The sequence below is a fragment of the Populus euphratica genome, unplaced genomic scaffold, assembly GCF_000495115.2.
Source record: "Populus euphratica unplaced genomic scaffold, PopEup_1.0 scaffold521.1, whole genome shotgun sequence".
Taxonomy (NCBI): domain Eukaryota; kingdom Viridiplantae; phylum Streptophyta; class Magnoliopsida; order Malpighiales; family Salicaceae; genus Populus; species Populus euphratica.
The window spans coordinates 239,005-264,875 of NW_011500178.1; the positions used below are offsets into that span (position 1 = coordinate 239,005).

A 25,871-nucleotide genomic window follows, 5' to 3' on the forward strand; every position below is an offset into this window, starting at 1 on the left:
CTTCTAAAGGTGAAATAACTTGTTTTACAAGCCCTCAAGACCTCTACGACCTGGCCATCTCATGGGTTAGGTGTTTTAATTATCAATTACCCTCAGGACCTCTACGACCTAGCTCATGGGTTAGGTGTTTTAATTATCAATTCACCCATCCTATTCATAACCTCTCTAAACTTCATGTCCATCAACTCTTGTTGTTACATAGCTAAAACACCTCATTCCATGAACTCTAATTGTTGTTACATAGCTCAATAAACTCATTCCGGATTATTCCTATCCTTTGGTGGTAATGATCCACTTTTAGTTAACTTCGTTAAGATCCAAAAATCACTGTTGCAAAGTAAATTTTGAGAGAACCAATAAGCAGGAATTCAAAATGATGAGCTAAGGATGCAGGGGCCTTTACACGTAACATAAGAACATAGAGAGGAGTAGAGGCAGGGAGAGGACTGAGGGGAAGAAGAGATAGAGAGAAGGAGCAGAAGAGAAACACACTAATTGCATTGATTATTTTTGCACACCTTTCTATTTACATGCGGTGCCATAGTTATAGGAAATGTGTATTCTATAATCTGTTACAAAAGTCACACGCGACTTCTTGTAACAATAAATTTAACAGAATTGAAACACAAGGCTAATGTTGGCAGGGTGATTTCTTTATTTATTTAAACGGTGCATTTAGTTAAAATGCTAAAGCAATGGCGTTTTGTTACTGATCTTTAGTTTAAACTGATTTTCCCGCTGCTGTGTGTTTTTGGCTCGCAACAATCACATTCGTAGTAAAAGAAATATATAATCACTTCTCTTGCATGTTTACACTCAGTAGATGTCACTCCTCTCATGTTTCATATAAAGTTTTGATTTTTCACTGTAATAAGCTCATATTTTGCTTTTTATCACTCAATGTAAAAAAAATCAACTCTTTAAGGAACTAATTCACAACAAAATAGAAAAATTCTGGTTTCGTATGCTGCATTAATGAATGGCCTTTGTAAAGAAGGAAGGGTTCCATAGAATGGTTCGTAGAGGGTTGAATCTCGATGTTGTCTCGTATAATTCTCTTATTTGTGGTTATTGCAAGGAAGGAAAGATGCTAGGGTCCAAGTCATTGTTGCAGGAGATGATAGGAAACGGGATGCCCTGATAGTTTTACTTGTCGGGTTCTTATTCAAGGATATGGTAAAGAGGGAAGGCTATTTCTGCTTTGAATTCGGTTGTGGAGCTTGAGAAAATTGATGTTTCAATCTCTCCAGATATTTTATGATTATCTAGTAGTTTTGTTATGCGAAGAGGATCAACCGTTTGCAGCAAAGAAAGACTCTTCTGGAAAGAATGTCTGAGCGTGATTATATACCTCATGTAGAAATCTATAATAAACTCATCGAGTCCCTCTGCAAAAGTGATTGTGTAGCAGATGCTTTACCTCTAAAGCCTACTCTTCTAACCTATAAAGCCCTCATCTGCGGCTGGTGTAGAATGGGCAGAAGCATAAAGGCTGAATAGTTGATGGAAGAAATGCTTCATTCTGGTTTGCAACCTGATCCAGAAATATGCATAGCAATGATACATGGGTCCCGTGGTAAAAGGGATGCAGGCAAAGCAGAATCACTCTTGGTATTCTTTGCCAGGGAATTCCAGGTTTTTGATAGTGAGAGTTATATTATACTTCATCAGCATTGCTTGCGAAGATGGTGATGCGGACAAGTTCACAGAGCTGCAAGATCGTATGATGAAGCTTGGATTTGCACCAAACAGTAATCCGGGACTGGTCAAAGAAAACTTCTTGAATGACATACATGATCAATAGTTTGAAAGGGAAATCTCAAATTTTCTCTGGCTAGGTGATCCGATCGTTAGCAATGCGCCCTTGGCTAACTATATGGCCATGGCCATGTGGGGGCGTGCATCGTATTAGAATTTCGCACCGGTGAACGTGTGCTGACTCGCAGTTTCATTTTGGATAGACAGTGGAAATTGCAGATTGCAAGGTATAATCTAATAGAACAAGCAACCCTGTAACAGTGTCCAATTCTTAAGAGAAAAGGATCAGTGCCCATCTTGTATTATTTCATGAAAAGCTTCCTTTTCTTTTCATATCCAGCCTTCTGGGTCACAACTGAGCACTCTGTACCCGTGGAGATGAAATTGAGGGGTAAAATCAACAAGAGAGCATGCTGTTTAAACACTGTCGACGCACAATTTCTGATTAAAGGAAGGAGAAATGAAACCAATCCAATCCATATGCTAAATTAAATTAAATTAAAATTGAAGCAAGCAAAGCATACAGCACCATCACTACTAGCAGCAAGTGTAAAGGTTTTTCATCACAAAAACAAGCTACTCCAACAAATGAAAATTAAGGACAAGCTGTTGTGTTAAACAATAGAACATTTAGCTCCAGCCTCTTCAAGTTGCTTCTTGGCCTCTTCAGCTTCATCTTTAGAAACCCCTTCTTTAAACTTCTTAGGCAATCCTTCAATCAATTCCTTGGCCTCCTTCAATGCCAAGCTAGTCAAAGCCCTAACCGATTTAATCACCGCAATTCTAACATTACTGGGCACTTCCTCAATAACAACATCGAACTCCGTCTTCTCCTCTACCACTGCTGCTCCCGCGTCAGCTGCAGCCCCTGGCGCAACACCCACGGCAGCTGCTGGTGCAAATGCAGCAGCCGAAACCCCGAGCTTGTCCTGAAGGTAGTCGACGAGGGTGCGGGCTTCTTCGAGGGTCAAGGAGGAGATTTCTGCACCGAGTTTCTCGATTTTTTCAGGGGCAGCGACAGCGGCGACGGGGCGGACGTGGGAGGAGCGGAAAGAGAGGGGGAGTTGGCGGCGAGGGAAGAGGAGGAAGTGTTTGGTGGGGGAGTGTGCGGTGGGGGACGATGGAGAGTGGAGAGAGAGTGTTGGGGTTGTTGTAGAGAGGGGGTTTGTTGTTGCCATTTCTGACGATGGGGAATCCAAGGATTTCTTCTCTTTTCTATGGAGATGAAATAGAGAGAAACAGATGGATAGTTTTCTAAGGAGATGAAATAGAGAGAAACAGATGGATAGGGGTTTTGAGGATAAGGTTATGGAGACAGAGAAGAGGAGATGGAAGGTTTATGAAACGATGGTTTCTTATTTTCCTTTCCCTTTCCTTATTTTTTAATATTAAAATATTATTTTTCTTTCTTATAGATTAATATAAATCTTATATAAAAGGTCCCCTTTTTTTCTCTTATGTAATAACTAGACTAAAAGGTCCTTGCATCGGGAGGGAGAGCCTCTTGTTTTAGGGGTATATTTGTCAGCCAGCCTGCACTCTTGAAAATAAATAAAAAAACAAAAAGCCTGGGGCATTCCGAGAATCGAACTCGGGACCTCTCGCACCCAAAGCGAGAATCATACCACTAGACCAAATGCCCGTCTGTGTGCAATAAAATAATATTTTAATATATTTACCTTTTCCTTTCCATTTCAGCACCGCAGGTTTAATTGTGGATGAAAAGGTGAGTGCAGGGTAACCATTTCCAATCTGGGTTAAGAGGATCGTATATTTATAGTTGTTTTTTAAATAAATTTTTATATTAAAATGTATTAAAATAATAATTTTTATTAATTTTTAAAAATTATTTTTAAAATCATGCTAAAATAATTTAAAATATATAAAAAAATTAAAATATTTTAAAAATACAGTTTGCATTGCATTTTTAACAAACACTAAGTTATTTTTTAAATGATTGTTTAAAGTCTTTACTTAATTTTTTTAAAAAAAAATTAAGAATAAATAAAATATATTTGTCAATTGTATTATATAAAATAAAAATTATATTCACTTAATAAAAAAAACCTTAAAAATAAAGATTGTCAATGCCTCACTTGTCCTCTATAAATAAATAATAATAATAAAACATGTATTAAATGACACACAATGCTAGATTTATTTATTTATTTATACTCCTTGACCAAGTTCATGTCTTGTTCTCTAGATAACATTTTGGAATCACAGATGAATCTGAACAAACCAAACAACACAGTACCACGTATATCAATCACAACAACAAAATGAAGTGGTTCGATTTAGTACTCAGAAATATATTGAAGTTAATCACACGAGATCATAGTATTCCAAATCTCCTGACCTATTAATGCTACAACATGGTATCATAAAATCCATTCTTAAACCCCAGTAACCCTACTAAATTGCTTTGGAAACCGCAACTTCACCACCTCCGGCGCCTCTTTCCGTACCAATATGCAAACGCGGCTATTGATGCCGCCATGATAACACCAGCCGTTGCATGCCAAGCAAACAATGGCCTCTCCAGAACAAGGGTAGAATCACTAACATCAGTAGGTGGAGATGTCAGTGGTTTCTTACTAACTGTCAATGCAAAGCCCAAACCCTGCCTTTCCAGCTCAGTAATGTCGTCTATTGCTGGCTTAAGTCTTGTGGTCTTGGCTAGAGCTTCATACTCTTCTTTCGTTCCTCCTTCAAGGAAAGATCCAACAAGGTGACCTTTACTTACCCAGTATGCTCCAATTGTATTCCCCGAGTAATCCCCAAAATGCACCACTTCCCCTGCATTGTCCCCATAAAACTGCCAGGAAAATGTGAAGACTCTGGAATAGAAAAAGGGCAGGTAATCAAACTCATCTGTTTTCTCAGGCTCCATTATCGCTGCAACAGCATGTTTTGCAGTCTTCCGTGCCGAGTCAACATGCTCAAGCCTACGTGTTTCACCAAATAGTTTCACTGGAAATGCAGCAACATCTCCTACCGCATAGACCGAGGTGTTGCTTGTTTGCATTCGTCCATTTACTTTGATCCCACCTTTCTCCAAAGTCAGTTGGCCTTCAAACAGGCTTGTGTTTGGACGGATCCCAATGCCCACTACAACCATGTCAGCAGGAAGCTGACTTCCATCTCGGAGATTAACAGCGGTAATCTGAAAAGGATGAATTGGATTGGTTAAGCCAGACGTGGTGATCAATTTTTAAGGAAGCTAAAGCTCCTGATGCTTATGAACTCATGAAGCTTCCTGCATTTTGACATTTGTCACACCGGAAAAATTATAAGAATCATCTGATGAACCCAATCAGCATAACAAAAACTGTAACAGTAACCAATACCATGCCTGAAATATTCCGCAACATAAAACAGATTGAGACAAGTTCTAGCAAGATTGTTAGGTGGCAGGAGATTTACCTTTCCAATGGGGTCAATCTCAAAAGATGACAGGACAGTTCCTTTTACGAATCGAACTCCTTTTGAATTGTAATAGCCCTCATAATAACTTGCAATCTTGGGAGTAAACAAACGAGCCACTACAAAAGGCAAAGACAGTGACAGATTTTACTAGTAACTTGTATTCAAGAAGAAATCAAGACAATAGTTTGGGAAAGAATTGGCAATCCTAAATTTTTGTGGTCAGAAAACATGGCAGGAAAATCTTCAAAAACAACTGTTCTTGCATGAATAAATGCAAACAAGTTTGATAGATATGAGACGTTCCACAGCCTTTAACTTCAAAGGTTTTCTTCCTCAAAAATAAGTTTTAAGATCTCAAAAGAGGAAGCATAAAACAGCATTGGGAGCGCACTTACTGCAATGTACTTCCGGGAAAACCATAGTGACATTAATTCGATTTGTCACCAAAGAGGCAGCACACTCCATTCCTATATAGCCACCACCAATAACAACAGCGTTCCCAGAAGCACAAGATTGCATCACATCAACAACCCTGTTTGCATCAGCTAAATCTCGCAAATAACAAACATTTTCCGCATCTGATCCACTCACTCCAAACTCTTCAAGCTTTAAAGCCTACATTGAACAATGAAAAAAAAAAAAAAGAGTTACTTTAATGTCATATTATTACTTGAACAATGCAATTCACTTTCTACACAACTTATTATTTCAATGAAATTTTTATAAAGGCCAACGGTTTTTTTTCTTCCTTTTTTTTTTAATAAGAGTCTTTTGAGAACCATATCCAAAGTTAAAATATGACAAAAAATGCAAGCTAACATGATGATAAGATCTAATTGAACATTTTGTATCTCCAATATTATATATGTTTAACAATGACAAGTGGTCCCATTCAAAATGCTACCAAACAAAACGACATGGATTGTAATTCCTCTACTTTTCCCAAAGCAGAATCAGATCCCTACTTGGTATTTTTATACTGCATTTACCCAACATTAAAAACATCAACTAACCATCTGAATAAAAAATAGCATCAACAAATTGAAAGATCAGTTTCAATACCCGAGCACCTGTTGCAATAATGAGAATCTTATAGCTTATAGTCTCGCCAACTGCAGTTAGTAGTGTCTTGCGCCTCACATCAACAGACTTAACTCGAGTTCCCAGAATCAATTCAATTCCTAGAAAAAATAATTCATATACCCATCAATTAGGGATAAAACATAAAAGTAAGAATTTCAACTGCCAACAATTTAGAAGACTTGATATTAAACTTGCAACAGAAAACATTTCGCTGGTATTTATGTCTGAACAAATTCTACAAGGAGTTTTTCCCCAAAAATGAAGAGACATTTACTTCTGATTTTGGTTACTTTGGATGTAGGTAAAATATGAAGAGCTGTATCCATCACAAAATGCTTGATTAAGACTACCTAAGTAATTAGTAAGTCTATATTTCCACAAGAGAAAAGCACGTCTCATTTTTACTTCCGTAAAATTCTTTATAGCAACAGGTTAACTAATTAAAGATGCTAGACTCGATAGTCAAAGAACTTTCTCATGTCAACGATATTAACAAGCAGATATAGTACAGCAACCTAATTGACAACTTAAATCTACACATGAAGCATAATGATCATAGTTGCTGTATTTAGTAATAGGTAATAAAAGCCTCATTGTACAAGTCTGCAACCCAATTGGATCAAACATTCAAATATAATACAACTGCAATCGATACAATTCATGTCATATATATAGTTGAGCAGGTGAGATCACAAATATCAAGCGGGAACAGAATTGGATAACTTGAATTCATTCTGCATTTTTTTCATCTACCTCTGCTCCCTTGACATTTGATATAAGCAAATTATAATTACAGGTAATCTAGATAAGAATGTATGAAGGATGCTATAGCTGAAAGCTAAATAATTCCAATTAGAATGCATAAAGAACCATCCAGATTCTAGACCAAAAAACATATGGATAACATAGCAAACTTTGAAATAGGTATTCCAGAGAATAAGTGCAGTGCTATAAGATTATTATTCTCATTGGTCAGTGAAAAGAATCATATGAGCCAAGAACAGATTACCGTGTTCCTTATACCATTTTGGAGTCAACCTTTCCTCATTAGCTCCAACACAAGTGTGAAACGATGGAAGGCGTGCTGGAGCTGCATGTTAGCAAAAGTTTCAATAAAAGGCTCATTCTTAGAATAATAAATGAACAGGAGGAACATAAAACAACAAAAGATTAGCATTTTCCCTCCCTAGTTTAGTTGTGAATTTTAGGAAAGCACATCAGGAAAAAGAAACCAAAGCCCCCGCATTGCATCCAGACTCAAAGTTGACTATCCCAAAGTTCAGCCTGACAAAATCTATGTTACTTAGGCAAAGCTATTGACTAATAACAAGCAGCACATTTCAGTAGATTATTTATATGTTACACTACATAAAGAATTCTACCAAAATGGTTGGTTATATTAGAAAACCAGACCCTGAACTTGAAGGATGAGAACTTTTACCTTCAGGAAGTAAATAACCTTTGCTCAATGCAGGTCTCTCGTAAGGTGGAACCTGAAAGAAATCCAGTAGACATTCATGAATCACTATCTAACGAGACAAGGCAAGCAGGAAGTATGAGGCGAATACAATTTTATGACGTACAGAAAAACTTTCATTTCAGTCTTATTATTGTTCCATTGCATAATTATCGCCCGTGCAAGGCTTTTCCCAGCTCACAACTCACAGCCAGCGTCAAGTTTATTCAATCGCACAAGCTAAGCTTTTGTGTAATCACCCCTTAAATTATACCATCAAAATTACATATCAACAACTAAAATATTAATCAAATTCATTTTGCACCTTCAATACTATGATGCCAAATTATAAAGCTGGCACAATTTCAGACCGAAAATGTCTAGTGCACAAACTTTAAAAACCCATATACGAGATTGTTATTAGCTGTGAATTTGAGCTTTTTGGTCCTTTCTGTTTCTTTGGATGATATGATGGGTCAATTATTTGCCTTACTGGTTCCAATGGTGGCAGCTGCGGAATCCGCTATAGGGTTAGCCATTTTCATTATTGCTTTCCAAATTTAAAACCCCACATACCACAATAAGACCAATAGAAAGAGAAGGTAATTGTTCACAAAAATGTCTCCAATGGCTTATATTCCATTAAAAGAATGAGGAAAAAACATGATACAAGTAATATGAAATTGACAATAACCATTGCAGTCTACCATTACTTAAAGTCACAAGGCAAGGCAAGAATTTGTAATCAATCAGCCAATACAAGGAAAAAAAAAAAAAAGAGCCATAGCAAAATACATATGGTACAATGGCGATGCTAACTGTTCAAATTTCAGAATCCTCCTTATAGTTAAGCAGCATGCTATTCATTCTTGGGATTTCATAAGCGTAACTCACTTTTCATAATCTAACCAACAAAGATAAAAAAAAAGAGAGGAAGAAGCAGATTTAAGGAGACAAAGCAACTAACAAACTGAAAATTGAACCCATCAAAGAAAAGCATGAATAGAACAAAGAGCGGAAAAAAAATCAGATGCCCGTTAAGGAAAATAAACCTAGAAAGGCTAAAAATATGAGGGTTTTTTTTTTTCGCTCACAGTTTCATCAGAGATGATGCAAAGTTCTCCAGGTGAGACCCCTTTCTTTGTGAATTCAAGAGCTGCATACCCAGCTGCCACTCCTCCTCCAAGAATAACATACACAAATGCTCTTCCCATTTCCTTTGACTCTCCTTCTCCAACCGAAACTCTCTCTCTCTCTCTCCCTCTCTGGTTCTCAAGAGTCAAGAAGACTAGGGAGATTTATTTCAATTCTCCATTTTGTGTTTTGGGTGGCATCTTGTCATCTAAGGAAAACCCACCATCACTTGTACCATTTTAGGCCCTTAAAATAAATAAATAAATAAATATATATATATATATAGATATATATATATATATATCTATATATATATATATATAGATATATATATATATATAGATATATATATATATATAGATATATATATATATATAGATATATATATATATATATATATAGTTCCATCCATTATATATTTCTCAGTTCCTTAGGTATTATAATTCGATTTTTAATCATTTTTTTAAATATATACCTCACAAAATCTCACATACTAAATAATTTTTGTTCTTCTCAAATCACAATTAGAAAATGTAAGACATGGATTAGCTAGAAATATGAATATAGCGTTAAATTACATACTTATTTTTTTTGTTGAATAACATATGTCATGTACTCCAAAGAAGATATGGGAACTACCTTATATCAAACACCTACATGGAGATTTATAAATATCACAAAGGTATACTAACATATTAGTTTTACATATCTTTAATTAGTAATTATGATTTTTTATTATCATATATTCTAAATTATAAAATAAATCTATAAATTGCGATTAATCATTGTAAGGTTTGCAAAACAATATTTACAATATATATATATATATATATATATATATTAAGAACATTAAGGAAATTAGTTTTTATTTATTTATTTATAGAGCAAAATTTATAGCACTTGATTTTATTTTATCTACAAATGTTTGGAACCTGAAGCAATCGTGAGACGGAGAAGATACGGTGGGACCGAGTGTAGATATTGGGAAGCGTGCGGAAAGATGAGTGGCTATGGCTAGGACAAATTGTTGTCGACCCATGAATTGTGGATGAGGCTTCGAATCATGTATACCGACCGCATGGGCAAGTCTTCTGTTCCGAGCTTATCTTGTCTCTTATGGTTGTTTCTATGGTTTGCACACCTTGTGTTGGCTGTGCTCAGAAGCAGCCACCATCGGAAAAAGGATTGTGGCTTTAAGAATTAGCTTGCCCCATTTTCCATGGAGTGAATTTATTTATTTATTATTATTATTATTATTTTGTCATTGATATGGCTAATTTTCGTCTGTGCTGCGGGATGAATATATTTTTATTTCATAATAACAAAACTGCACATTTTTATATTATAATTAAACCCAATATAATGAGTTCTTTTTAAGCACTCACAACCATCTAACCTCTTGTTTAAGCAAGGTTTCAAATTCATTCATGTAAGAGTTGATTTTGTTGACTTAACCGAGTAAAAAAACATAAAATCAAAAAAACAAAATATGATACAGCAAGTTATAGCAATATGAGATTTTTATAAGGTAATTAGATCTTCCAAGTGATTACGTTGTTGCAAAATGGAATATAAATTATTGTTTTTTTAAATATTTTTTTGACGGAGTGTTTCTTGTACGAAGACTCTACCCAAAATAACTAAGTCATAGAATTATAATACAAAAGGTGGCCTGAAGCTCACTATCAATTAGTTCCATCAAAACATAATTATTATAACAATCCTAATTTTTCCGAAACAAATCACCTCCAAACACATAAGCAAACATAACAAAAAAAAAAATTATACAATTTTTGCATAAAAATCTACCAAAATTTTGACAAAGTTTATCATATAGTAGGAAGTCTCAAGTTATCAATATATAACTTGTTTACACTTCTAATATCTCGTATCTCATAACTTCATCACGATCCAATCATCATAAGTCTTAATCCTATAAACATCATCATCATCCCAACCATAATTTTATAATATACATTGAACAAAAAATATCGTTATAGAGGTATGAATGACATAAATATACATATAGGAAACATGATTATATGAATTATAAAGTTAAGTTTATCTATTCAAGTTTAAACATTAATTATACAAATATTTCAATATTTACAAAATACAAGGTTATATTCTCTAGACTAAATAACAAAAAGTGAACAAAAGCTAAAATCTACTCTCGTCATGCATGCGATAATCCTAAAACAAAATATATATTATTGAAACATGAATATCGCAATAATTATAGTAACACAATTATCCAATAATTTAAAAAATGGAGGCATGTATTCTTATTCTATTCATTTCTTTCTTTTTGTTTCCATTGACACTATTTCCCATTCAATTAGTAAACTATTTCATCTTTCATTTTCATTTTTATTTAAGATTCCATAAAATCAACCACATTTATTTCTACCTAACACATTATCGATACAAATTTTACCAGTATCATCATCACCCCATAAACGTCGATGCATAACAATTTCCTTACCCAGGATCCTAATATACACTAAATATATACTAGTTTATGCCTCATGGGCATCAATACATGGTAATCCTCTTATCCAGGATCCTAACATACACTGAATATATACTAGTCCATGCCACATATCACACTTCTCATATCTTTTATGTCAATGATACTACTCCATTACTTGTCAATTCACATGAAAGACCATTCACCTTAAACACATATACATTTAGGATACTACCCGAAAAAATAATATATTTATGCAGACTTTCATTCTTTCATATACTATCTAACATTTACTAATTCAATAACATAATAAATCATGAAATTTATCAAAAAAACATAGGTGTGGATCACCTACTTGTAGTAGAAGCTTTACTTGTGCTCCTCTGCTACTGCTGCTGCACCACGCCTGGGTCCCTTCTGTAATCACAAGCTTATCTCATAAATTATCCTCGTTGAAGGATACATTTCATAATAATCATATTAACAGTCAATACAAGTCTTTCTTTTAATTATTTCTTTTTTTATATTTTATGTTTTCTCATTTTATTTATTAATATTGTCATTCTTTGTTTGACCATAGTTATTGTTGCACATGTGTGGCGTCATGGCGAACCGTCCACCACTTAAGGAAAAATGTAATGGTCTATTTGACAAAATATAGAGAAACAAAGAATTCTTGTCTCTTATCAATAAAATATAGATTGGAAGTCGCCACCTAGTATTCTGGTCACTAGGAACCCTAATTGGTTTTAGAGATAGGGTACGAAAACTGGTTATGTAAAGAAAAAGTATTAGTACCCCAACTACACCCTACTAAGGTAACTGCATTGTTTTGTCTCATAAAATCTAGGGCTTGGTTGTGATGTCAAAAATTTATTGATCTATTTACAGTTTAAGAAAAATCCTTCTCTATAAGAAAATCTTTATCTTATCGGGTAAAAACCTAACTGTTCTATGTCGTCAATGAAAAAAATTACCTTCTTAATATCAGAAATACTTTTTATGTATAAATTCATAATTCCTGATACTAAAACAAAAGAAATAAATTTTTTATTGTTTTTCTATAATTTTGACTAATGTTCTTTTGATTTTAAGAAATAAATTTTTTATTGTTTTTCTGTAATTTTGACTAATGTTCTTTTGATTTTAATAAACTAGTTATTAAAGTCAAAATATATTCTAAAATATTGTTTTTTGATGTATGAAAAACACAATAAGCTTTTTAGTTTTGAGACATTTGGCCATATGTACAAATATATTTTTTGCTTTTTTTAAATTTGTTTGTATTTTTGAAAGCTTGACAAAAATCAAGTATTTTAATACTTATATTTTTATGTTATAAAATACATACTGATATTAAGCAAAAAGCCATAAATCAAAAGGTGGGAAAATTACAAATATTAAAAAATATTCTCTCTTTTAATTTTTTTTTAAAATGCGCTAGACTCGACTCAAATGCATGGGTTGGGCAGAACCTGGCCCAACTACGTGGACTAGGCTTAGCCGAGCTCGTGTGAACAGTGCCCTCCACTATTCACATGCTCCGTGAACAGTGAAGGCATGGCAAGGACGGAGCTAAAGAAAAAAGAAGGGGAGAAGTGCCGACCTACGATGACTGCTGTCATTGGCGGAGCTGCTGGAGTGGACAGGCAGTGACGTTGGTGGCGGCGTTAGTGGTTTGCAGTGGTCGGCAGTGCTGCTCCTTCTTTCTCCTCTCCCTCCTCTATTTTTCTTCTTTCTTTTCTCTTCTGTTTCTTTCTCTTCTTTTTTCTTCTCTCCTTTCTCTCTTAATTTTTCTCTCTTATTTGCCTTTCTATTCTGCCCTCTTTTTGTGCTCTCCCCCTCTGTATTTATAGGTAAAAACAGAAGGGAGAGAGAGGTTAAGGCAGTTATTGTGTTGCCACCCTAAAAACTACCCAAAGGACATATCTCCTTTTTTTTCCAACGTGTGGAAAGCTTCAGGCTAGTGGGGTTGGTCGATGTCTTTTTGAGAGAGAGATGGCAGTGGAAAAACAGAAGAAGACAAAATCTTTTTCTTCCCCTGCTTCGCGTGTTCAGGGGAAAAAAAAGACTTATAGTGTCGTTCAAAATGGCACCGTTTCGATCCTTTTTTTGTGTGAACAGTGTATAAAACGATGCTGTTTTGGATGAAATGCACTGTTTTATTTAAAAGGAAAAAGGCGGTAAAAATGTGTCAGAGTTCACATTGGTCCTCAATTTGTAATTTGTTCTATCAATTTCTAAATTGCAATTTTGATTTAAAAATATTAATTTCTAAATTGCAATTTTGATTTAAAAATCAATGCAATTACACCACTATAAAAAATTAAACAGCGGCCCTTGTGTTGACTGCTTTTTTCACTTTGATCCTTGGTTTCATATTAGTGCAATTTGACTTTCAATTGATAAATAAACTTTTAATTTCTTCAATTTAGCCCCTGATTCGATTTTAATTACAACCTTTTTATTTACATGCCTTTTCAGTTTGGTCATTGGTTTCAAATTTTTTTCAATTAAGTCTCTAATTAGCCATCAAACTTTAATATTTATGCAATTAAGCCCCTGATTTGACCAGATTAACTCTTAAAAATTATAATTAGACCCCAGAACTTTAATTTCTTCCAATTAAAACTCAAATTAACTCCAAAATTAATTTTATTGCAATCAAACCCTCCATAAATTTAATTAAACCTTCAATAAAATTTAATTAAGTCCATAAAATATTTGATCTTAGACTTGTCTTCCTTAAATTGAATTTTCTTTGTCAACAGGGCTCTCATCAATCAATAAAATATTATCAAATTTTAATCTTTGTATTTTAGAACCTCCTCAACTAATTTTTGACCATTTTCTAGGCACTTCGGCCTTCTATTCTCACTGTTCTTATTTTTTTGATTTTTTTCAAACATATATTTTTTTATTCTTTTGTATTTTCTTCTTTTTTGTGCGATGACTTAAAAATAGGTTATAGCAATTATCATTACAAAATTCCATTTTGAATAGGGCTCGTTTCTTTTGGAAACTAAAATGTAATATCATGTGTTCCTTGAAGTGAAAGGACCCAATTTTCACCCTTAATGCATTTAGATAGTTGTTTTAACGACTTTTCAAATCTGCTAGTAAAGGTCATATTCCGGCCTCTCTTCCAATTTTTTAACTATATTCGGAGCTTTAAGACTCCATTTTAACGAGGATGGTCTTTTTGGAAAGTTAAGACATGACGTTACAAGTTCCCTTAAGGGAGGAGAACTCAGTTCTACTCCCAAGAAACTCAAAATTACTTGTTAACTAATTAAACCTACTGCTCTGCAGGATCTTTCATGATCCAGTCTCATTTGATGACCTATAACTGGAGTCCTATAGCTCCAAATTGAGCAAGATCAATTTCCTTAATTAGTCAACATTCAAAACTATAATTTCTATAAGGAACTTAATTTTAATTCCCTTATCCTTCTGCTAGAATTCCCTCTGAAAGTCTGGAGATGAATCTGTTTAGATTTATCAACCTTTTTATTTACACATCACATTCACAATTCAACTTCCTCTCTTTTATCTCAACCCCTAACCATATCACATACCATATAAGAGTGTCAAAAAATATCTTTTAGAGCTAATTTACTCTATTTATTACAACCATATAAAAGTGTCAAAAAATATGTTTTAGAGCTAATTTACTCTATTTATTACAATCTTCCCTCTTACATCAAAATAGAGTATTTTCATCGATTTACTAACTTTCCAAATAATATTCTTCTAAACACAATCCCTCCTATTTTAACATTTGTCTTTCCTTATTTTGACACAATTAAATACACGTCATCAAGTTAAATATGTCAAATTAAACATCCTTTCTCTTTAATGCATAATTGCCCGGAAGCATAACCTTAAGGAACCCATAGTTCTCTTATTCCTTTCATGCTAATTTCATTCAATTCACACACACATTCACTTCACAAACAATCTACTATAATAGATACAGTAAAGAAAAACCATAATCCCTCCATTTTCTCTTTATATGGTCGACTACCTCTTACTTAGTTATCCATATATTTTCTTTGATAAATTATCATAATTGCATGCCCCCAATCACATACAACATATGAATTAACTTAATTTTAACAATTAATACATTTCTCATAATTCAAGTATAAGAACTCTAATCTAAAATTCAACATTAAGGCATCAATTCGTAATCAAATTTAAAACAAAATGACTTATAGAACCATATTTATAACTTCTTATCTAGTAAGAATCAAGGTCTCGATCTTCAACCAGTTGAAAATTTTTGACTCCCTTTTTTACCAATATCTGTTGACCCTCCTTCCTCTTTATTTGTTCAAAATTTCTTGTTAATCTCTTGCTTATAATTATTTATTCTACCTATAAACCCTTAATTCTAGATGAGTTCTTAGAATTTTGGTGTTTTTATCTTGAATTGGAAAGAATAAATTCAAAAACTCCTCCCTTTCTCTTAATATTATTGTTACAGATTTTTAATGAGTAAGGGAGAGGGGTATTTATACATCATAATTTTTTTTATTTACATTTAAGCTTTATTTCCTTTAAATATATTACTTTTACCCCTATATCCTTTTCTTCTTATAATTAAGCTATACTTTTTTTTCATTTCTTATAATTTTACCCCTCTAACTTTTTAGTTTAGTTTATTTCTTTAATTTAATCAAACCCTCAGTATTCCAGGTTAATTTATAATGTCTCGAAATGTTTCGTCCAGAAATTTATATTCGAAAATTTCTAAATTCTCATTTTTATTTAAATATGTACATAAATCTTTATTTAAATCTGTGAGAAATTTATAAAATTAATATTTTTTTTGAATTTTGGATCGTTTTAATTCATTAATCTAATTTTTTAAAATAAAAAAATATTATTTTAATGCATTTTAACATGAAAAATACTTTGAAAACCAACTATAACCACACTAAAAAATAAACTTCACATATCATTTATCCAAAATATATCTTTTCATTATATTGTATTGATTTGAATGAATGGTTTTTATTCATTCATGATTACTTTTTTTTTCAATTCAATTTTAATATTTTGATATCAATTTATTATATATATATAAACACCCAGGTTTCAAACTAATGTCCCGTTTTTTGTCCGCCTGCACTTTATAATTTTTTTTAAATTTTTTATATTAAATTATTTTTTAAAATTTTTAGACATAATAATATTAAAAATATTTTTTAAAAAATAAAAAACATTTTTTAAAAACATTTTTAAACTAAAACTACCTTAAAAACTAACCATTACCATTACCAGAACTTCAAACACAACCTCAAAGTTTCTTGATTTGAGTTTCTGAATTTTCAATCATTTATCAACTCAGTTTTCCTGGAAAACAATAGAAAAAGAGCGTTTAATGTGCCACTATAATATTTCTCACAGATCACAAAGCTGGGATCAATATTAGAGAGTGTTTTGTCTGATGGATAAAGATGAATTAGATATTATGATTTTTTTTTTTGAAGTTGTATGCTGCTGCACAACATAAAAATCAATTTTCCTAATGCTATTTTAAAAGAGACATATCATCAAAAGGAATAGGAAATTCATTGTAGAGTCGTTAGTTATAAAATGATTTGCCTTCGTCTAATATATAGCAATGTACTTCCATCATTCTTGAGGAAATCATGCTCGGCTTTGTTTGATTTTGACTCTGGAAAACAAACCCACCAACAAGCTGTTGTTCTTGGGTTTGAACCGGACCTATTTGTATCAGCAGCTTCGATTGGTATGTGTTTAAAATGTGGGAAGTTAACTGATGCAAGAATACTGTTCGATGAAATTCCTTAGAGAAATATTGTTACTTGGAATTCTTTAATCACCGGGTATGTTCAAAATGATGATGCTCATGAAGCGTTAATGGTTTCTAAGGAGTTTTTGATTGAGAAGAGTTAAGGAAATGGTGAAGAGGTTGGAACTTCTGTTGATTCTGTTGCTATGGTTTCTGTTTTATCGGCTTGTTCTTGTGTTTCTAATAAAGCAGTCAGTGAGGGAGTTCATGGGGTTGCTATGAAGGTCGGGTTCAATAAAGTGATGGGAGTTGAGAATACTTTGTTGGATGCGTACATAAAGTGTGGTGAAATGAGTTTGCCTGGAAAGGGGTTGGAATTCTATGATTGCTGTGTATGCCCAAAATGGGTTATCGATGGATGCTTTTGAAGTTTTTCATGGGATATTAAAGGATGGTGATGGTAAAGACAATGAAGTGACTTTTTCCACTTTGTTGCTAGCAACCAGGAACACCCTCTTCCTCTAATCATCCTGGTTCGTCTTCTAGTCCTCCCCAGGATTATCAGTTAGTATTGCTGAATCTAAATCAATATTTGTAGATAACTTTAATTCATTGACTTGCGGGTGCAGCTGAAGAAGTTGATGCAGATGGGGAATCAAGCAGCACCATTGCAAATTGCGTTGACCGTGGTAGTTAACACTCATTCCATTGAATTATTTGAAGTATTGCTCTCACTCTCTCTCTCTCTCACTCTCTCTTTTTATGAAGGATGAGATTCTTCTTCAGAAAAAAAAAATATCATTAATCATATGTTATATAATTGCAGTGAGGTCGGCTGGTCTCTTAGACAATGAAATTTGAGGCAAAAGAATTAAAAAAGGTGAGAGGAAGAACATTTTCAAGCAGAAGTTTGACGTTAGAGCAGGAGAAAAGCTGCTAAAGACATCACGCTTCTTTTTGTCTACTGAAACTGGTGCTGTTGCAGGACTTCTTTTTATTTCTACTGAAAAGATTGCTTTCTGCAGTCAGCGATCAATTTCCTTCAATATTCCTAATTGGAAGCACAATGACACAGTCGATCAGGTGAAGATCCTCTTTGCTATATTTTTCATGTCTCAACTAGCTAAAGTCCTATTCAATTGACTTTTTTATACCAATTAATATATTAGTATTCTTTTTTTGAGAAAGTACTTAATGAAGTTTGATATATTTTTCTTTTGAAAAAATTGAACTCATTTTTATTTTTGAGAAGTAGAGCTGAATATTGATAGCAATGGGCCAATTTGCATTACACATGCGAAATTGGATTGTCAGATCATTAATTCTCAAGTTTATTATTTGCGTAATTGATCGGTGGAAAATGCTTCAAATCTTAAAATTCAATATTCTGGCCAATTTGCATTACACATGACAATACCCTACATGCTAAATTGGATTATCAGATCATTGATTCTCAAGTTTATTATTTGCCTAATTGATCGGTGGAAAATGCTTCAAATCTTAAAATTCAATATTCTGGTTTTATTGTTCGGAACTGTAAATTATATTCCTTCTAATACGGATATGCTGCTACTGTAGTTGTCTGCAATTATGTTGGAACAATCGGTCCATGCCACAGCTTATTGTTGACATAGATGTTGAATTCTCTGGTCTGGTTTGCTGGCAGCTTTCCGATTTCAGCCAAGTGCATGTAGAGGAAAAACGGGTTGGTGGGGTTTTCACGTTGAAAATAGGACACTAGGGGATTGCCATGGTTGATTGAACCGCTGCTTTTTGCATGATAGCAGATGGGAAAGTGTACTTGTTATCATCTGGTGATTTAATGGCATAGCTAGTATTTTTAACTTCGCAACCAAGAGGCAGAAGAGGTGACCAAATTCAATCATAGACATCGTTAGAGAACCTAGATGATATGTTTCTGTTTACTGAGAAACTTCTGGATAATACTGGACAGTTGAGGTAATGTATGAAAAAATGAAAGAAAATGGCTCACCTGATCGAATCTGAATAGGCTACATCACAACCAACTCTGCGGCCAACAAGTCAGGTACATTGCTGTAAGTGTTATTGTCCAAAAGCCTTAGCTCCAAAACTGATATGAAAGGTGTCCCAAAACGTGTTTTCACAAGACAAATGTCTATAATATCTGGAGAAAGGACATGGATGATTTCTGTTGTGAGGGGAGTGGATGCATCATTCAGTCTCACTGCTTCCCATCGTGGTTCATCATAGTACCACACAAAAACCCTGCACTGATCAGGAAATTGTTCTTGCTGTCCCCGTGCGTAAGCTTCAAAGGTAACAAATTTTGGTTCCATCAGGGAAGCTTCTGAGATTGAGATATTGCTTGTCTATACCTGTTGTGTTGATTTTGGATGATACATTCTTGTTTACAACAGTGTCTTTGTAGTTTGCATCTGAGATGTAATAGATTCCTGTGATATTAGCTTCATAGCTTGAACCTTATCCAAAAATCTCTAAAAACCATCTAGGTTCTCATTTACCATAAAACTAGGTGGTGATTCATGTATTTAATTTTACCTTCATCAATCCAGAAATAATCAAGATTATTGAGATTTTTCCTATGATAAAATGTCAACTCCGTTGGGAAGTTAGTAAGGGCTAAACTTTGTTTGCTTGGTTGAAAATAATATGCTTGTTATATCATTTTTTTATATGATTATCTATATTATGTGATTTGTTATATTGGTTTTTGTGCTCTTGTTTAATTATTTTTATTTTTTATATTTTCATATATTTTGTTATTATGCATAGTGGATTGAATAGAGACTTATGCCCATACACCCACTGCACGAAACTCATTTGCATATACATCGTTTTAGGTTGGCATGAGGAATTAATGGTGTTTTGATATGGCTTTGTTTTAGGCCAGCACATATAAAACCTCAGAATTTTGTTAAAAGTATATGATGTCACAATTTGTAGCCAATGTGGCTTTGCCTCAGTTTAGACCTTTTACCACTTATAGGCATTAGATCAACCTTTGTGATCCAATCGATGAGCGATTCTTTTAAGACTAAGAGGTTAATTAACTTACCAACACATAATGACTAGAAACCTCCTATAAGACATCTCCATATAATGTCAACACAGCTGCTGCCCATTGGTGGCCGTAAAAGCCTAAGACCGATCTAGTTCCCGATGGCGAATATAAGGCCTTTTCCGCCTCTCTCAATGGACTGACCTGGTCGCCCTTCGGAGTATCCCGGATCGGCACTAGATATCATACCCAATGAACACCTAACCTTCTATTACTCCTCCTTTCTAGAGAGATAGGCAATAAAGAGAAATCGTTTGCCCTAATGATGACATCTAATATGCATGAGATTTCAAGAGATATGCGACAAGACAATCAAGAATAGTTCTAAAATGAATCTAAAGATTGAAAGTTGAGGGGGATTGTCCTAATAGAGGATTGAAAGCATATGCATCTTATGGCTAAAGATGCTGATAAACTCCCGGGGAAAGTATTCAAACGTGTCATTACAAAAAGCCTTGTTATTATAAGCATTTGACATGTCATGATTTCTTTGAGGTGACAGGTTTTGAGACATGACTTGCAAATAAATCATTTTCTATGTTACCTTTTTTTGATATTAAAAAATTAAAAAAAAAAACTTCTTTTAAAAATGTGCGGGTTAAAGAATTAAATTATTTCAACATTTTTAGATGATGGAAAGTCTTAGTCTAACTTTTCACAATATATAGATAATGTTTTGAGCTATTTTGATATTTTTTATTTATTTTTAACTCTTAAAATGAATGTATTAATATGCTATCAATAAAAACATTATGCATCATAAGTGGTCTATTCTCAAATCTTAGTTTTGGACACTAGTCATGGAAAAATTAGACAATAATCCCCCACTACATATGATTGAAATGTTAGTGTATAATATCTTTGTAGCCAATCATTTTGTTATATATGATATTAATTTTTTTTTCATGTAAATATATTTAATTTATTAATGAAAGTTTATATATTTTTAATATTTATTTAATATTTTATTAATAGATATAATACTTTATTAATGAATTTAGAGTAAAGGTAAAATTATTGAAACAAAAATGCTTTGCAAAAAAAATTATAATATTGGAACAAAAATGCTTTGCAAAAAAAATTATAAAACTGTTATATCTAATGAGATTCCTATTATATCAGAGCAATATTTCTAAATGTTTCTTATCAATGTTCTATTAAAATTGGACATTAATTAGAGCTGTTGAGACTAATACATATTATGTTATTTTTTTAAGAAAAAAGTAATTGTTTTTATAAACTAAAGTATGAGTGATATTTATAACTAATATGTTGGTGCTTATCAGATAATATGTATATTAAACTGACTTGTATAAGAATTGTATATGGAGAGATCACTTGTAACTGACTTGCATAAGAATTGTATATGGAGAGATCACTTGTTTCTATATAAAAGCTTACATGATGATTATGTAAGTGATCTTTAAACTTGAGATCTCTAAATTATTTTATATATAAAATGTTTATAGAAAACTATGACTCTTATTTCTAGGGGAAATTGAAAAATATGAGTAGAGTATAATATTAAAATATCAAAAACTCAGAAGAAAAAAAGCTAGAATTATAAGGTACAGCCATCACTCTTTTCTAAAAAGGTTTAAGAGATTTTTTATTAGTGATTTGTATGAATTATCATTAAAGACTAAATATTTGTACAACTTATAGTTCATGATGATCTAGTTTTAAATTTCAAAGTTCAAAAAAACACTTGATCAAATAATATTTGTATAAACCATGTATCTGTCTAACTAGGTTCTTAAAACTCCTGAAAAAAATAATTTATTATTTTCCTTGCAAATAAGTGTGTTTTGAAAAACCTAACTCAGATAATAAAGTTATTGTTGAATAATTGAGGTTGATAATTACATGTTTTAATTTTATTAGTGTTAATTTTAAATTAATTTTAGGTGCAAAATCATTTCTCAAAAATTAATCTCTCCTGATTTTTTTTTTTAAAAAATTGAAAGTCAATTGTTCCAGCAAGATCTGGTTGGATTTCTTGAATCTGGCTGAAATCTGGCAATATTTTGTCTTTTAAAAAAGAGATCTGCCATTAGCACTACTATGAGTAGCATCTTGTGCAATGGTTGCTGCTGCACATAGCGCCAGACGCCATGAGCGCTACCACGAGTAGCTCCAGGTGCTTCTAGGCAGTAGCCATAGCTGCAGCCGACCTGGGCAGCGTTCCCACGCCATAGCAAATAGAAAAGGAAGGGAGATGTGAAGAATTACAATTCTTCCCATGGTGCTTTTTTAGGGTATAATTAGTATTATACCCCTAACACTTGTAATTTATTGCGGAAGGGTTTTGGGGTACCCTTGTCTTTTAATTCCTTATTGCATTATAGAATTACAACTGTTGATTTTATATTTTAAAATTGAAAAATAAATTAAATTAATTATAGAATTAATTTTTCTAATAGGATTAAGATTAACTTAAAATGTTTAATTCAAAATTTTTTATGTTTAATAATATCCTAATTGGGTTAGGATTTAATTAAAATATTTAATTAAATAATGTTTAGAATTTTTTTTCTAAAATAAAGAGTTTTTAAGCCACAAAGTTTTATTTATTTGATCCTAAAATAGTTAAGAATTTTAATAAGAATTTTGATATGATTATTTTTGTTATTAAATTTTGAAATATTTTTTTCAAAGAAAATATACATTAAATAAAGTTTATTATGTTTGAGAAATTATCAAATTGGATTTGTTTTATATTTCTAAATGTTAAAAATTTATTTTAAAAATTACATATAAAGGCAATAATTAGAATTAAAGCATGCAATAATTTTAATATGCATATTAAATGTTATTATGCATGATGGATGATTATAGACATTAAAGATCAATGTGATTATGTGTTTATGGTTCAATGACTATAATATTAAATAAGGTCTACATGTCCTGTGTTTTTTTTTGTTTTTCTTCTAAGTTGTAAAATTATTTTCTCATTCAATTCTCCTCGAATGTAACTTGAATTTTTTTTATATAATTATGTAAATGTTATATAATTTAGAAATGTAGGAATTTAGATATGAAAACCTATTTTATAATTCAAGATAAAGAAATAACAACAAAAAAAGTTACAGTCAAGATGCTCATAAAAGACTTATAAAGATTTGCAACAGCTACCTAGGTTTTGATAATCTAATTCCCTTTGATGGCTTGAGGAAATTAGTTTAGATACATTTATAATCAACCAATTAGAATAACATACTAGGGATGTATATTTATATAAAATTGTTATGTGTAATATATCACTAATGCCATGAAATGAGACTTAATTAAAATAATAAATTCCTCATTAAAATATTAAATACATGTTGAGAATATGATTTATGGCCTTCTGATTTTATATGCATGAAATCATATTTCTATTCATGGATAACTCATTAAGCTACTCAAGGTTACTGTTAATCGCACATGCTTAATGTTATAAAATTAAGTCCTATTGAATGAAATTATATGATTTGAATGAGTAATCTATGATCATATAAGATTGGAGGCTATAGTTAGGTGAAATATATATGATATGTTTAGACAAAAAATTATCACTTAACTGATCTAGAGTCATATAAAGATGTAATTGATAAGTTATGTTATATATCTAATTTAATTTATTTTGATTTTTTAAGTTACCTATAATTATATAAATTAAATAGAATTCTAGTCCACTAGAAGATCTAAATGAGATTTCTCAAGTTAATAATGAAATCTATTAATTTGCAAAAAAAAAAAAATAGTGAGAGACTAAATTATGATTATAAACCTTATCTAAATTTGATTATAAATATTTATGAGTGAAACCAATACTTGTTAACTTTATATGAATAAATTGATAGATTACCATAGATAAAAAAAAGTTTAGATCAAGTAAAATTAAATAAACTTTTTAAAAGATAAACTGACTTGGTTAACTAGCTTGCTAAACAAACTATTTACCTTGAATAGCTTTATGAATGACTTTTGTTAAAAATAATTCCAAACATCAATGCAATTGATAAAGATTTCTCATTTATTATTGATGTTCTAGGATCATCAAAGGTTTATATTGTCATGTCAAATCCTTTATAAACTACCAATGCATCATTTTCAATTCCTTAATATGATGCACTCTTTCCAAGAGTCCAATTACCTTAAACACCTCCATTCTTATTTCAACATGACTTAAACCATAAAAGGTAAAACCATGAGTCATCTTCTTTTATAGTTTCTCTCATCAACATCTATCAACATCTAATAAATACACATCAAAGAACATCTTAACTACTTGAATCAATCTAACTTCCTTTCCCTTTTTAACTCATGAAAGAATTAATGCCCTAGATATCGACATTTCTAGTAATTTCATAATCCTTGAATTTTACAAATATATAAGAGCTTAATGTCCTAAGACCCATCTTAAAATGTACGATGGTAAAATAACTAAAGTTATTGAAGATGAGAAATTAATGATCCATTATTTTTATGATAGCTTGGATCAACTTGCTCTTAACTAGTATATGGGGTTGATTGGCTTTAAAATAAAAAAAAAATGATGAAATTGGATGTCACATTTTTGAAATAGTTTGAACAAGTATGATCTTTATGAAATGGAGAAAAAAATAATAATGAGTCAATCAAAAAAATATGCTTTGAGGATGCGTAAATAGACAACACAAACTTGTTCTTTCTTTATCTAAGAAATAACATATCTCTATTTTCATTTATAACTTAAAGGTTGAAAGTCTTAAAAACACTTAAAAGGTGATGAATTAGGAGCTTAATTAAAGGTTTAATATTTTCTTTTAAATTATCCTTTAACACTTGAAAAAAACAAGACTAAAATTCAACATAAAATTGCCCAAAGTAAAAGAGATTGAGGTTGAGGGATAACTTTAAATTTACAGTGGTTCGACCAATCTTACCTACTAAACTTCTTGGACCACTATTCAAGTATTCACTAATAAATCATGGTCTTTTTATGGGTGATACCTTTCTGATACATTAATATTTTTTTATAGTTTCTAGATTAAAAAACCTTTCACTATTTATATTTTTCAAGGCTTAGAATATTAACCTTTTAATGGTTCATAACCAAAATTTTTCTCAATGGTTCAAGTGTCTTTTACATTTTCATATTGAATGATCTCTAACAAACATTTATCACACCTCATAATAAAGAGAAGATTACAATAAATTAAACTCAATTCTTTAAATAAAATAATCCAGCTCAACTATGTGAAAGAGAAAATTAATGTAAATAAAGTTCATATTGTTGTTTTTTAGATTAAATAGTTAACAAGCATCATATTGTTGTTTTTATATGAAGTGAACAAGTAATTTTATAGGCAAATAGAAAACACTTAGCCATTACTCATAACCAAAATTTAGGAGTTTGACATTTTGAATTTTAAAGGAAACCCATCATATTAGAAAAAGCTAGGTGGCTTCTTGTAAAAGAAAGAAGAAGAAGTTATTTATGATAATTTAAGTATAAAATAAGTTAAGTTTTCTGAGTTTAAGACAAATTAAAACTTGAGCGTAAAACAAGTTATTTACAATTCTTTCAAATTATTAAATGACTTATTTGGAAATAGTCAAGAGACTTTTAGTATGTTAAAATAAATAGGACACAATGAATCATTTGCTCATGTCAATGAAAAATGATGCTTTTCATTTTCAAAAAGAATTGAGCAATGAGTATAATAGTGCAAGATTTTATGTTGAAAAG

The 25,871-nt window shown here is 31.9% G+C and overlaps 2 protein-coding genes, 1 long non-coding RNA gene and 1 other non-coding gene across 5 annotated transcripts; 1 reads left to right on the forward strand and 3 right to left on the reverse strand.

Annotated features, from left to right (window-relative positions):
* The first annotated feature begins 298 nt into the window (after positions 1-298).
* Positions 299-19,798, forward strand: LOC105111478 (uncharacterized). Of its 2 annotated transcripts, none has more exons than XR_839607.1 (5): positions 299-309; positions 16,687-17,627; positions 17,724-17,816; positions 17,921-18,177; positions 18,673-19,798. It is a non-coding gene; the product is annotated as an uncharacterized LOC105111478 (long non-coding RNA). The 2 variants fall into 2 exon arrangements; XR_839606.1 differs by having other exon boundaries at positions 18,761-19,798.
* LOC105111477 (50S ribosomal protein L12, chloroplastic-like) lies at positions 2,240-3,075 on the reverse strand. Its single transcript, XM_011006841.1, has 2 exons — positions 3,008-3,075; positions 2,240-2,971 (listed from the first exon to the last, which is right to left on the reverse strand). Exon 2 carries the CDS (start codon positions 2,934-2,936, stop codon positions 2,373-2,375), a length of 564 nt encoding a protein of 187 aa, XP_011005143.1. The 5' UTR covers positions 2,937-2,971; positions 3,008-3,075; the 3' UTR covers positions 2,240-2,372.
* TRNAP-UGG (transfer RNA proline (anticodon UGG)) lies at positions 3,329-3,400 on the reverse strand. The gene has a single exon. It is a non-coding gene; the product is annotated as a tRNA-Pro (tRNA).
* Positions 4,020-9,106, reverse strand: MDAR4 (monodehydroascorbate reductase 4). The gene is made up of 7 exons (XM_011006840.1): positions 8,821-9,106; positions 7,712-7,763; positions 7,280-7,360; positions 6,250-6,368; positions 5,583-5,802; positions 5,185-5,303; positions 4,020-4,924 (listed from the first exon to the last, which is right to left on the reverse strand). Exons 1-7 carry the CDS (start codon positions 8,938-8,940, stop codon positions 4,199-4,201), a joined length of 1,437 nt encoding a protein of 478 aa, XP_011005142.1. The 5' UTR covers positions 8,941-9,106; the 3' UTR covers positions 4,020-4,198.
* Positions 19,799-25,871: the final 6,073 nt, after the last annotated feature.

Excerpts from the sequence above, each read along its gene's own strand:
- LOC105111477 (XM_011006841.1), bottom strand. The coding sequence starts at position 2,936 with ATGGCAACAACAAACCCCCTCTCTACAACAACCCCAACACTCTCTCTC.
- MDAR4 (XM_011006840.1), bottom strand. The coding sequence starts at position 8,940 with ATGGGAAGAGCATTTGTGTATGTTATTCTTGGAGGAGGAGTGGCAGCT. Across the intron at positions 5,803-6,249 it reads TTATTGCAACAGGTGCTCGG|GCTTTAAAGCTTGAAGAGTT; the intron begins GTATTGAAACTG and ends TGTTCAATGTAG. Across the intron at positions 5,304-5,582 it reads TTTCCCGGAAGTACATTGCA|TGGCTCGTTTGTTTACTCCC; the intron begins GTAAGTGCGCTC and ends TGCCTTTTGTAG.